A 14983-nucleotide genomic window follows, 5' to 3' on the forward strand; every position below is an offset into this window, starting at 1 on the left:
CACACTAAAAATTATGTCTGGCATGCACAGAGGAGCAGGGTGGGTCATGGTGGAAGAATGACGTGCCACGGAAAAGGGGAGGGTGCAGAGGACGTGTACAAGAAACCATTTTGCATAGCGCCTACTGTGGACACTATGGTCTACGGAGTCAACCGAGTATATATGTGAAGAATAAAGATGCAATTTCACTTAGTACTCTCTGAGCTTCCTAACATGAAAGGGAAGGTGTGCAAGCATGCATGTGTGTGCGTGTTTGATATCTTTAAGATAGTGGAGGTTTGTTGACATTGGAAGCATTTCATATACAGTGATTCAGTAAATAGTTGTGCCACTCAACTGTGGTCTTATTCCAGGGTGTAGACCCTCAGTATTCCATCTCCCAATATTCTGTTGACCCCTAAGACAATCACAGACAAAGACAAGCTGCTAAATCTGTCCTTGCAGTAGGCTTTCCTCCTGGGATTGTATTTTTCCCTGAATTAGGAAACTTCTGAAGACAACACTTTATGTGACAAGTCTTGGTTCAACTTTTGTGAGGTTTACTAGAAGTTAAACCGAAACAGAAAACTCCCACACACTCTCCCTCCTGCTGCATAATCAGGCTCACCACTCACTCTACACCCCGGTGTTCAGAGACCCACACGATCACGACACAGCATCCACAATGCAGAACTATGCGAGGGTCCTTTTGTTGCTGCAATAAAACATTCTAACCAAAAGCAACTTGGCGGGAGAAACCGTTTGTTTGGCTTACAGTTCAGGTCGGGGCAAGAACTTAAAGCAGACCATGTAGAACTCTGCTGAGAACAGGCTCCTCAAAGGCTTGTGCTCAGTCCTGGGCCAGGTGGTAGGCAATGGTCCCAATCACACTGGGCCGGGTCCTCCTACACTGATAATTAAAACAATCCCCCTTCCCCACCCACACATATGCTACTGGCCAATCTGATCTAAGAAATCCCTCGGCTGAGTCTTACATCTTAGGTTGACTTTAGGCTGTATCAAGTTGACAGTTAAAGCTAACAGGACAAGAATTAGGATGTGGGATCTGCTGCACAGTGGAAGAAGTTGACAATTCTCTAGTTCTTGATGTGCAGTACAAACGCCTTTGGTCCTGATAGACATTCCAGCATGCTACTTTTACACTAACAGAAAGTAAGCAAAGGAACTGTGATGGAATGTTCTGCCTGCAGAGACAGAGATCTTAAGAAGCAGCATGCCATCGCCTCTCTGAACTCAGTGGCTTTACCCCCATTGCATCTGACAAAAGAATAAGCAGAGCTTTCAGAAACAATTTTAATGATAAATTTAGACTCAAGTGCATGCCACATCCATCACAGCCTTCCTTCCCTGGGAGGGAAAAAATGATCCTTGCGTAGAAGCATACTGACCAGGTAAGAATGTAGCCTTCCAGAACACTGGTGTCTGGATGGAGAAGCAGAATGTCGTCTGCAGAAACATGTTGCCTAACTCTCTCCCAGTGCTCATGTGTGGACCCAAGGATAACTGCATGAATCCATACCCAGAGTAGTCATGGAGGAGCCAGGGTCACATAAGCTGGTCCAAGTGGAAACCTCCACTGTGGCACTAAGTTGCTCACCAGGACTCTGGACTCGCAGCCTGACAAGTGGCAAAGCACAGGTCTGAGTGACGTAGCCCAGTTCCAGCCCTGCCACCAATACATGCTAACTCAGAGCATAGGCAAAGTTTATGACCTTTTAAGAATCCCAGTGTTTTTTAGTCATTGACCCTCCACAAACACTGATAGACATGAAGTAACAGCAGGATGTATAAATCTCTCCTCCCTACCCAGTAAACAGCAAGTGGATGACCAAAACAAGTTTGTTTCAGTTCTACAATGAACCTGCTTCTTTGGTGTTCACGAGCTAACGGTGAATCAGAATAGTTGTTGACTGTTGTTTTAAAGCCAGCTGTCATTAAAGATCAAGTTATATAAACTTAAACAAATTGCATGAAGAAAGTGTTAAGTATCAACTCTGGGTGTTTCCTACTTAGACTACCCAGTGAAGTTGGCTTGTGAGACACCAAGTGTCTGTTTTATCTGTCTATAGGAACTGCAGAGTGACTGGCATTGGTTACTCCATGGGCAGTGATGTCATGCATGCCACAGCTTGGCATCACCTGTGATGGGAACACAATAAATCACATGCCCTCTTTGGAAAGTCAGTCAGAGGATATGAGCACGCCATCCACAGGGGTTCTTGCCTTTATGTATCTTGTTCTAGTATCTTTCATTTCTCTATATAGTTCACCTGCGCACAATGTGGGCCCGCACCTCACACACAAAATTGAAAATAAAAATGAAGAAAAGGCCTAATATTCTTCTATTTAACATCTTTTCTCCCTACTATGTCATTTCCAGTTCTGAAAATTTTTCCATGGTTGATTCCAATCCATTCTTATGGCCCACTCATTTGTTTATCTCACAAACATTTAATTAACTATCAACTACATTAAGAACTTGGGATCAACTGTCAGCAACACGGAGCAAGTTTCCACCCTCAAGCTATTCAGTCAATACAGACAAACTTCCAAGCCCACCTTGAAAGTCCCCAACCCATAGCCAAGACCCTTGAGGGAAGAAAGGTCATCCCAAAGGGCTGATTCAATACTTTAGCTCAGCAGACAGACTCTACGGGCTGTAGCACCGGGCAGTGCATGACCTAAGAAAGGAATATGGTGGAGAAGCCAGACTCATACCTCATCAGTGACCACAGTGCTCTCGGGGACACAGGGAATCCACTGCTCTTGGGCTCTGGTGGCAATGGCGAATGGCAGCCTCCCCAGGTGTCTCTGTGTGGGAAGCGCTGCTTTCTGCTCTCACGGTGGGGGTGGGCTTGCTGAGAGGAGGGCTGGGGGCTCCCTGGCTGCCTCGGGCTGTGCTGACATATGGCCCCATTGCTCCTAAATCATTCACAGAATTGAGGAAACAACAAGTCAGACAAAAGGTCAAGGCTGCAACAGGAAGCAGCCATCCTTATCTTCCTAGCCAAGATCCCTGAAAGCATGTTGTCTCAAATCTCCAAGCCCCCATTTCTGCTATTATAACTGTCTGGTTTCAAAGGCATAACCAGGTTTTCCTTTTCGGTTTATTTTTACTGACACGTATTCACTGCACATGCTGCAAGGTTTCATGAGGATATTTTCATGTAAGTGTATGATGTATTTTAACCCTATTCCTCCAAACCCTCTAACCTTCCCTTTCCTCTCCATTTTCACCCCTTCATTCCCAGGACAGTCTCCCTTTAGCATCTTATGTGCATGCACACACATATATACAACAATATAACCCACAAATGAGAAGAAAAAAATGTGATAATTGTCTTTCTGACTTAGTTTACCATGATCTTCAGTTATATCAACTTTCCTACAGATTGTATCATTTCTTTCCTTTTTATGACTGAATTCCATCGCTTATAAATATAACTTTATAGAGTCCTCTGCTGATAGATGCCCAAGTTGACTCCATATCTAGCTGTTGTAACTAGTGCTACAATAAAGATTTATGTGCACACCTCTGTGGGATGTTGACTTGGGAGTCTTTCAGGTAAATATCCAGAAACACTATAGCTTGGTCATATGATAGACCCATCTTCAGTTTTTTGAGTAACTTCCATACTGATTTCCACATGTCTAGATTAATTTGCATTTCTACCAGCAGGGCACAAGTTCTCCCTCGGATCCACAGCTGTTACCAGCAGTTGTCATTGCTTTTCTTAATGACTACATGTAAAACTATAAAGAACTATGGGTTTGATTGGGGAAGGAAATTCTACACGCTCAAACTTCTGATATTCCCTAATCAGTCTTGGCATCACAATCCACACAGCAAAACAAGTGCACCTTTAGAGCTTCAGAGGAAAATGGGGCACTCAATAAGCCGTCTCTTTAACTGGAAACTTACATGACTTGTGAGTGAGTGTACACGGATGGTCAAGACTGACTCCAGCCAATCTCTAATGCCCTTAGATCAGAGGACTGGAGCAAGCAGGCAGGCTTCAAGTTCACAGAGCTCACTCATGGGTGACAGCCATCCGAGCTTGGAAACTCAAAACTGTTATACCTACCATTCATAATGTTCTTTGTGAACCAAGATTCCCTCAGCAGCACACAACTCACACAAAGTGCAGACTGGCAGTTGGCGCAGCTACTTTCCATCCCGGATGTGACACTCTCAGAAACCATGAGCCAAAGTGAACCCTCCCTCCTTCAAGTTAATTTGCTGTAACTAATGTGACGGCAAACGTTGGAAATGACTTACAACTTGTCCTGCTTGTGGGAGGGGGAGAAGAGATCATAAACCAAGCACACTCCAAACACGGTGACGCCTGTCTCCTTCACCAGCATGGCACAGGTCCCCAGAAACAAACTGAGCAACAGGAAGAAGGGAGAAGCCGTCGGGGGGAAGCACTGTCCTGCACAGTCCTGATCCAGACTCCTGCAAAGCAAGGTGGGAATTTCCTTATCAACACATGGGTTGCTATGGAACAGTCCCTTAAGGAGAAGTATCTCATGTAGAACAAGGTGCTCTGAGCAAGGATTTCTTCGAGAGCATTCGCCAGGCAACTATTAAGGTTGTTAAGATGGCATCACGTCGGACTGCTTCTTCCTCCACAGCTCCCGGGTGTATCTGTATGCACTCGTCTTGGCTCACCTGATGGCTGCCACCAGAGGAAAGGAAGAAGCCTTTCTCCTGCTTGGGGAAGATTCCACATATAAAGTTTAAAGTTATCCTTATTGATCCATTCCATAAAGCTATCAGAAGAAGTCCTGACACCCAGTGGACAGTCCACAAGCACAGGGAGATGCGTGGGCTAACATCCGCTGGCCGCAAGAGCCGTGGCCTTGGAAAGGGCCACAGGTTCCACCACACTATTGGTGGATCTCGCAGTGTAGCCTGGAGAAGGCACAATACTCTCCAGCTCCACCGTCTCTGCTGATACACATAATATTTGTAAAATTCATATCCAATAAACAACTTAGGACAGTCCAAAAAAAGATGGAAGACGGCTGGAGAGAGCTCAGTCCTGCTGTTCTGCTGGAGGAAGGGAGTTCAGTTCCTAGAACCCACATCCGAAAGCTCAGAACCTCCTGTAACCGCAGCTCCAGGAGAGCCTGTGCCCTCCTCAGGCCTCCTTGAGAACGCACACAAATGTGTGCATAGGAATTCAGAGACACACACATTTTTTTAAAAAATCTTTAAAAATATTGTTTAAATGGAAAAGAGTCCAAAAATATCAACTCAGAGCTTAAATTACAGTATGCAAATTACGATACAATATGGTTTGTAATGAATGAACACTAAAAAAGTCATTTAAAACAGTTACATAAGGATAGATTTAGTAGACGGGAGGATATTCAAGTGAATATGTCCAAGAAAATAACACGTATTACTAGCACATATGCACAGAGTGGGAGGCCAGATTCCCTGGCACAACCCACAGATGTACAGCTAGCCAACAGAATACCGACCAGAAATGGGAGGACAGCACGGTAGCAAAGACCAGGTAAGAGACAGATGTCAAGTACTCATCACCACGATTAGATCAAAGGGTTTTTACTCTATGCACAAAACAGCAGAGAGAGATGTAAATAGCAGTCTCTCTGGGATGGACGATAGGTTTGGAATATTTTTCTTTTCTTTTGGCTAATCTGTTTATTTGGATTTATATTCAATGTGCATGGCAACCTTTTAATTATTAGTGTGTGTGTGTGTGTGTGTGTGTGTGAAAGAGAGAGAAGTGTGTGTGTATGAAAGAGAGAGAAGTATGTGTGTGAGTGTGTGTGAGTGTGTGTGGTGTGTGTAAGAGAGAGAGAAAGGAGTGTGTGTGTGTGTGTGAGAGAGAGAGAGAGAAAGGAGTGTGTGTGTGCAAGAGAGAATATGTGTGAGAGAGTGAGAGAGAGAGAGTGTGTGTATGTATGTGTGTGTGTGTGCGCGCAAGAGAAAGTGTGTGTGTGTGTGTGTGTGACAGAGAGAGGAGTGTGTGTGTGTGACAGAGAGAGAGAGAGAGGAGTGTGTGTGTGCGTGTGTGTGTGAGAGAGAGTATATGTGTGAGAGAGAGAAAGTGTGTGTGTGAGAGAGAGAGTGTGTACATGTGTGTGTTTGTGTGTATGTGTGTGTGAGAGAGAGGAGTGTGTATGTGCAAGAGAGAGAGTGTGTGTGTGTGAGAGAGAGTGAGAGAGAGAGGAGTGTGTGTATGTGTGTGTGTGTGTGAGAGAGAGAGAGAGTATATGTGCGTGAGAGAGAAAGTGAGAGAGAGAGAGAGAGAGGAGTGTGTGTATGTGTATGTATGTGTGTGTGCGTGCACGAGAGAGAAAGTGTGTGTGTGTGAAAGAGAGAGGAGTGTGTGTGTTTGTGTGTATGTGTGTGTGAGAGAGAGAGAGAGAGGGAGAGAGAGGAGTGTGTGTGTGTATGTGTGTGTGTGTGAGAGAGTGTATATGTGTGAGAGAGATAAAGTGTGTGAAAGAGAGAGAGAGAGAGAGAGAGAGAGAGAGAGAGAGAGAGAGAGTGAGTGGTTTTGCACACATGTGAATGCAGTTGCCTATAGAGACCACATGAGGCCATCAGATCCTCTGAAGCAAGAATTACAGGCAGTTGAGAGCTACCCAATATGGGTTCTGGGAACCAAATCAGGTCCTCTGCCAGAGAAGTATATACTCTTAACTACTGAGCCATCATTCAAGCCTAGAAATCTTTATTTTTTAATCACAGTTTCCTACACAGATTTCAAGATGTTTTCAGTGTTATTTTTCCAAATAATAAAATAGAACTACTCCAAGAAAACATCACTATTTCCTCATGTAAGTGCAGAGCCACTAAGCTCCCTCTCCCTTGGAGCAAGGGGCAATATTCTTTCTAGATTGTGACAGCTCCTCGTGTGTATTGCATCTTGGAACAATTAGGATTACATGCAAAATTGATGGTAGAACACACATTCTTCCGTGGGCTTGGCCTAGAACTAAAACTTCCAAAGGTGAGCAGGGCGCACACAACCAACCCGTGACGATCTGGCTTATAGCCACACAGATGGGATATAACCAAACAAAAAATTTTAGATTAATCAATAGATTGATTCTAGCCTAAGACCAGAGACTAGAGACTTTATTATGGTATGTGCACGATTATGAATGTAGTGGACAGTATCAGGCTTGGGCTTGAGGATGAATACTGTATTAATCTGACTCCATCCTCTACAGCACCTCCTAGGCTCCTGTACCAGAGTCCTCAGCCACTGCCACACTGGCATTTCCCTGCCAGAGAACTCTTCATTGTGAGGCCTGTCCTGTGTCCTGCAGGGCATCCTGCAGGTGCATATTTCCTCTCTATCTACTAAATGCCAGTAGAAAATGGAGGAATTGAGGAAGGTGGGCCCTGCTCAGAGAAGTGGCACTGAGCGTGTGTCTTGGGAGGCCATCCCATGCTCTGGACCTGAAATCGCTTCATTTCTCTCCTGTCTGCCACAAGGTTGAGTATTTGCTGTCATGCGTTCTTGTGCTCTGTCTGAATGTTTGAGGCCAACCAGCCATGACTCAAACTTTGAGCCAAAATAAAGAATTCCTCTCTTAGGCTGTTCTCTCAGCTATCTGGGCCACAGTGTGCCAAAGAACTGCTGTATTAGAGGAAGAAGGGAAGTTGTTGCTAATTAAGCACCACAGGTTGAGAACAGTGTTCTTAAGTAAGTGGGTTTTGTGAGTGACAGGTCAGTGACTTGATCCAAAGGCCAAGTTTATGGATTCTTGGCCAGGATCTCTCCATGACCTGCCTTCTTTTGGGAGACGCTCTGAGTCCTCTGTCCAAACTCACATTTTACTAACTTATTCTCTCTGTGGACATGTCACGGGTCTGTTGAAATGTCTTCGCTTTGGGGATAAAGATAAAATATGATAGAGGTTTCCTGTGTTTTGACAGAAGGATTCTAAAGTGCCAAACTACAGCTAAGAAGCAATACTTCCTAGTCAACCGTGTTATATAACTGTGAGTGGCTATTGTAAAACTATAGAAAAAGGTAAGCAACACTTGGATCCCCAGTGAGGGCATGGTAGTCTTTTAAAGCTGATGTCAGGGTTAGGGAAACGCTCAGGAGGTAACATGCCTGGTACACAAATCCCTAGCACATATTAAAACACAAACAAACAAACAAAAGATGAACAGCATGCCTGTAATCCTGGGACTGGGCGAGTAGAGATTTACACACACACACACACACACACACACACACACACACACACACACACGTGCACAGGATATTAAATGCTTCAGAATGGGGCTGGAAGGCAACAGTTCAACACTGGGTGAAAAGATGGTTTTTATCCCTGACACCCACCTGTTATAGCCCAGAGCCTCTCTCTGATCAAGCAGGGGTTTAGTGTACATGCGGCAGTATGTGGCCAAATCACAGAGCCGTTTACTTAGCCCCACTCACCTGTGGTAGGAGAGAAAGGCCAGCAGGAACAGGAGGCATGCTAGTACATCAGCCCTGCCCACGATGCCAGCCACCTAGAATACAGTGAACACAATGAAGACTGTAAGCCTTGGAAAGTTATTGTCACAGTATCTTGTGGAAGTGCATTTGACTTTGGGACCAGCATAGCGGAAAGTATGTGGATGGCAATCTATCGAGCAACCACCTCTCATTATTACACACGTTCCACATTTAAAGAACGAGAAAAGGAGGAATGCGAGGTGGGAATTTTCATACTGAACCTTACTTCTAATTTCTCTTCCAGAGGATCAATTCTCAGCATAAAAGTTTGTTCAGTTATTGATTTATTAAAACATTCTTTAAGGGTTGTGGGCATAGCTCAGGGGTAGAGTGCTTGACTAGACTGTGCAATGGCCTGGATTTGAGTCTCAATAAACTTTACCATGAAACACAGAGTGTCAGACACTGTGATATTCCTTGAGTACAGGGGTAGTGATGGGTCACAGAGTATTCGCTGAGTGGAGGGAAAACAAAAGCAGTGAAATCAATACTTTACCAATGAGGGGTCTCCTGGTTGCCAGAAAGTACGTGTGTGTGTGTGTGTGTGTGTGTGTGTGTGTGTGTGTGTGTGTGTGTGTGTATGTGTGTGTGTATACAGATGTATATGTGTGCATACAGATGTATATGTGTGTGCACATAGGTGTATATGTGTGTGCACAGGTGTGTGTGTGTGTGTACTGATGTATGTGTGTACAGTCTCACAGGTCTGTCAATGCCCCGTAGTCCACTGACCCATCTCAGACAAACACTGGCTCCCTGGAAAAGGGTCTGACACTAAGGCTAAGCCCTGGGGAGACTCAAGAGCAGCAGGGTCACCTTCTCATGTGAGGGCACAAATCACTCAAAAAAAAAAAAAGTTAATCGAAAGGAAAAAAAATCTAATGGGGCTCTCAGTGAACAAACCTGAGAAAACATGACTAAAATAAACAAGGAACATAATGCATTATAAACCATTAAAAACACAGAAACCCACAATGTACATTGAGACACATGGGTAACAAAGGTTACAAGTTACACAAACACAAACAGCAAACTAACGAACGAATGAGGGAGACTCTGCTCTGCCTGTCAGTGTGTGTAAGAGCAGTGAAGCTAGAACATGCCCATCTGCTTCCAGAACCAAAAATGTCATGCAGAGCAAGAAATCAGAAACATCAATCAGGCTGGGGGTGCAGCTCGGTGGCGTTGAAGCACTCAGCCGGCAAGGTCAAGGCCACAGGTTCAATCCTCAGCACTGCTGAGTGAATATAAGCAGTGAATAGCAGAAGGCAAACCTAGGACATGTAAGTTATCCGAGAGGCGAGGTATCCTCATGACTTCAAACCATTTCCTCACCAACTTAATTTTCAGGAAAATAAAAAGAGTGAAGACACTGTGGAGTTGTAAGACAGAACATTATGTCTACTGGGATCTCTCCTCACAAAGACACCATGCAGGCCTGACTGTAGCTGAGGATGTATAACCTGATCACATTTGTGAGAATGAAAATGTACATGTTATTAAATGTAAATACATATTCTAAATTATAGCATATCAATGTACATTAAGACTTTATTATATCTGTATTATACCTGATTTTTATCATGACTCCTAATTATGTTGCTACTTATAATTTATAATATGAAATTATAAACTTATAGGTCTAATATATGTATGTATGTATGTGTGTATGTGTGTATGTGTGCATTATATATTCATATTAAATTTCATACATTTAAATTATATTTTATTTATTTAAATACAATATATTATTTTTATTTTCAAAGCATAAATTTTAATGTACTATGCTGCTAAGAAATATTTGTGTTATACACCATAGAGTGTATATTCATATAACATTTATAAGTTGCATTCAAACATATTCAAAACTTTATGTTATATACTTTTTAATATAAACTCCAAATCGTATTGAAATTTATACATCATTTGACAGAAAGACAGTCTTCAGGACTAGAAGAGACGAAACCAGAACCATGAATAATGCTCTCTGTGTTGGGAAATACACAACTGAATTATTGATGTTTAAAGGGGCATGAATTATGTAACTCTCTCTAACTGCTGCAGAAAACAAACAATATTTTTATATAGAGGAGGAAGAGAGAAACGACAAAACAAAATCGGCAGAAGTTAAAACCAGCAAAGCCTTGATAAAGAACAGAGCCAGGGTAAGCCTTAGGCTCAACGCTAGCTTTCCATGTGCAGTATAGGAGGCTGCAATGGGCATACAGGGTCATGCAGGGAGGAGAGGGATAGTTTGCAAGCTCTAATGCTACTTTGTTCCATAAGATGTGCGTGTATTTCCCTTTGTTTTTGCTTGTTTGTTTTTTAATCTAAGATACAGAACTGTAAAGGTGAAATAGGAACATAGCTTTAAAAATATCTGTGTTCTAGTTTGCTTTCTATCGCTGTGACCTAAAGTGCCACAACCAAAAGAAACATGAGGAGGAAAAGGGTTTATTTCACCTCACAGCAGCACTCAAGGCTGCAACCTACAAGCAGAAACTGGAATAGAAGCCATGGAAAATTCAGCTCTCCAAGACCTGTTCAGCCTACTTTCTTATAACACCTAAGACCAAGAGTGGCACCTCACCCAGTGTGCTGGGCCCTTCCACATCAATTGACTACTTATGGCTTGCCTTAGAACCAGATGACTCTGGCTTGTGTGTTCCTCCTTCACAGATGACTCTAACCAACACAACTTCCAAGGAAGAGCTGGGCCAGGAGCTGTTTACGTGGGCCATGAGTAAGGCTGATCATTCACACACAAAAACATTGTCACTCACATTAGAGACGACCCAAGGGTCCATAGGTTCAGGGAATGTGAACCATCAAAACCCATGTTATAAGCACACTGTACAGAGGCAGTGACGTCAGTGTGGAAGAGAGCTTCTGACTTCTGAAATTCAGCTGAGTCACTAGTTAGTTCATGCGTTAACACCTGACTGCAGCTGCCAATGAGGTGACAGGAAGGCGCTGCATCAAGCAGGTTTTGGAGAAGGAGGAACTCTTAACTCCAGGATAGCATTTTCTGTGTGGCTCATAGAAACTGTCTTTTCACTTGAAAAGTTACCTTCATGGTATCTTTATTTAACTTTATTGGCCAGCTTAACATGTCTATCAGCTATATAAAATCTATGTATACATATGGACTCATAGCAGGTTATGTATTGGGGAAGTTTCAAATCATCCATCCTACGCTATGAGATGCCTGGACACAAACCGAGAACCATAAGAGCAGCTGAAAGCTGTGATCTGACATGGCTACTTGGACCACATGCAGTGTTCACTAATTGGCTAATCTATAAGGAGCTTGAGAGCTATGTTAAAGAAGCTAACTCCAGGGACGCAGGCAGTGACAGTGTGCTCTGAGGTAAAAGGCCCTATCTGAGCGATGACTGTGCACAAGTCACACGTGAGGTGCAGATGGGCTTAGTGATCACTGCTGTCTTGGAACATTTAAGTCAGCATGAGTTCAAGAAGGTACAACCCACCTAGCCTGTCATGAAGTCCTGGGCTAAACCTAGAAGGATGCCCATCCCAGAACGAATGATGTGACCAATAGCAAAGCTTACAAGTTGATTCTGGGTATAGCAAGGTGGAGTACAGCAGTCACAAGTTAGGCAGGCATAACTATTGTCTGTAAAGCATCTTGAACTCCTGCTTCTTACTCTTAACCAATCTGGAAAGATCAAGACTATGACAGCTGAATGCACAAACACATAAAGAATATACCAGCTGGGCATGCTGACTCACATCTATCATCCCAGCACTGGAAGGCTGAGACAGGAAGGTCATGAGTTCAAGACTAGCCTGGGTTATAGAGTAAGAGTTCACCTCAACAATAACATCATAATGTTGAGTCCCATTAGCAGAAGTTAATAGAGGGTGTGACAGTGTTAGTGCTGATCTTAACAGGTTCCTCTCTAGGCCAAACCACAAAGGACACAGTAAATGCTCCCATTGAGCTGAGCTCTTTGAGCAAAGCGTTTAACATCTAAAACAAAGTGACCATCCCTATCAACTGCTTGGCTACAGTGGCCATTTCCTGTTGCTCTGTTAGTCAATGTCACCATGTTTGTTCACTGTGGTCTTGTTCCAGGGATCGAGAACTAGAAGGTACTATGCCAACTGGAAAGCAATTGCCTGCCTCAGGGACTTTAACACCTGCTGGGGTCAGAAGAGGGTATTAAATAGGATACATGGAGCAGTTGTTGCCAGAAAAGAGAAAGGATTCATTCTGGCTACCAGATCTAGGAAGCATCACAGAAGGGCTGGCTCTAAATCTGAGAGTTAAAGATAGGCAGAGAAGATTTCAGGAGCTTGAGACTGGGGAACGGGAAGCAGGCAGAACTGGGAGAGGCAGTAACACGCATTCCTCTTGGAGGGTAGAAGACCCTGCAGTGGTTCTGGAAGGGGGGTGCAGTAGGGACAGGGCTGACATGTGCTGTCAGCAGTGAGACTGCTGAAGGACACCAAGCAGCAGAGGTGGAAGATAAGGTGGGTGATGCTATAGCAATGGCAGCCGAACTCGCCAGAGCTCTGATACAAGAAAGCAACAGGGCCGCTCACTCATGGTGAGTAGAAATGTATGCACCTTCCTCAGCCAGAAGTGCCGGCCTTCATCACCAGGGGGTGTTGTGTTAAAACGTGGTTAAAATGCTGGAAAGTGCTAGTGAATATGACTGAATAGAATTTAAAACAGGCAAGTCTCTGTCTCTGTGTCTGTCTGTCTGTCTGTCTGTCTGTCTGTCTCTCTCTCTCTCTCTCTCTCCCACCTCTCTCTAGATTTTAGAATATCTTCATGTGCAAACAATGAGATTATCTTGGGGATGGGACCCAGGACTGAACACAAAATCCATCTGTATTTCCATATACTTTATATACAAAGTCTGAGGGTGACCTTATACAACACTTTAGTTATGACCACCTTTCAACTGTGTGACCTGTCACACCAGGGCAGGTGAGGAGTTACCCGGTTGTGACACCGCGTCAATATTCAAAGTGTCAGGCTTTGGAGAATGTGGAATTTGAGATTTTTCAGGTTATGGGCATCGAGCTGTAATGGATATGTGGACCTGTTAGCCGGGATAACAAAACCACACACAGAAAATGACCATTAGAACTTCATTTGCCTTCGGGTTATATTGTGTTATTTTAGGAATGCTATTGACAGGGTTTGTTATGAGTAGACTCTGTGTCGAGTTACGAATATTTACTTTATCTGCCAGAATGAGCTCCATTAGCCTCAGACGTGGCCGGGAACGTGAATGAAACATGTGGGAACAGCCAGGAGCCAGACTGGCTGATTAGATCAGAGCCAATTTTCTCCTGAGCCCTCCTGTTCTGATTCTAGACATGTTGGGTTTAATCTCCCCACTCTGCGTGCCTGCTTCCTCTGCTCTTGCTTTCAGTCCTGCAAACCAGAGATAGCTATGATGACCAGATGTAAACGTTCATAGGAGAATCACAATGATTTTCCCGATTCTGCTGGTTTCTTTTTTTTTCCTTCATGATTCAGAATTCAGAAAAGCACAAAATTTCAAAGAAATACAAAATTGGGAAACCTGCCCAAGAATCTCCAGGGCTTAAATGAGGTAGTCTGGTCCTCTTCACTCCCTGCCCCGCTGAACACGATCCTGCTGTCACCATATGCATGCTTTCAAATGCTTGCTGGAAAATATGACTAAGACGCCCTGTGAGCTTAAATGTGAATAACTCTTCTCCTCTATGTCTTCCTTTCACATCTATTTGTGTGTTTACTTGGACTTTCTGTGAATATAAACTGTGGGGGGCCCCTACGACCTCCAGGCACCTACAAGGCTGGACTCATGATCTATTTGCTAACTGCCTCACTTACAAAGTAAACCACATCGACGCGCTGACCCACGAACAACCACATCAACGCGTCTAAACCAAATTCCACCCAAATTTAAATTTTCCATCTCCCTGCAATAACATGACATATGGTCCATGTGTACGTAGTCTTGTTTAATGAAGACGAGAGATTTCCCAAGGCCTCTGTGCCTTACTGTGCATGTTTAATAATTTATCATAATTGTCTGTGAAGTGCATCGTTTCTCCTGTCTCTCTGTCCTCCTCCCCAGAAGCCCGGACTTCAATCTATAATTAAACAGCAGACTTCATTCTGCTCCACAGTGTCAATGGTTAGGTGGGGTCAGCTTTCCTTGTCTCTTCTCCACAGCGCTCCATCTTGCAAATTCAAGCACCTTCCCAGGACCCTTCTCCCAGCTCTTCAATACCTGTGCCTCTTTAAATTGTGTTACTAAGGATTTTCGTATTAGCACAAGACCCCTGGAAACCCCCCTTTAAAGGTCATTTTACTAATAGGATTTGCTTTTCTTTCCTTCTTTTAAGAATCTAACCTAACCTCTATCAGCTCCTTATCACACTGCTCAAGGTTGCTGATGATTTAAAACTGCACATTCAGTTGATCTTCCCTGTAATAACTGTCCCCAAGTACA

At 43.7% G+C, this 14983-nt stretch overlaps 1 protein-coding gene across 6 annotated transcripts in view; it reads right to left on the bottom strand.

Moving 5' to 3' along the window:
* The window catches only part of Tmtc1 (transmembrane O-mannosyltransferase targeting cadherins 1), a 215059-nt gene that overhangs the window by 178749 nt on the left and 21327 nt on the right, over positions 1–14983 (bottom strand). For 5 of the 6 annotated variants that reach the window (XM_039108900.2, XM_039108899.2, XM_063286869.1 and 2 more), the window contains exons 3-5: positions 8442–8515; positions 4280–4456; positions 2719–2922 (exon numbers count right to left, since the gene is read on the bottom strand). In XM_039108900.2, the coding sequence (XP_038964828.1) occupies positions 2719–2922; positions 4280–4456; positions 8442–8515 (455 nt within the window). The remainder of the gene's footprint in view (positions 1–2718; positions 2923–4279; positions 4457–8441; positions 8516–14983) is intronic. The other variant, XM_063286870.1, reaches the window with a different exon arrangement.

This window comes from Rattus norvegicus, chromosome 4 (genome assembly GCF_036323735.1).
Source record: "Rattus norvegicus strain BN/NHsdMcwi chromosome 4, GRCr8, whole genome shotgun sequence".
Lineage (NCBI taxonomy): Eukaryota > Metazoa > Chordata > Mammalia > Rodentia > Muridae > Rattus > Rattus norvegicus.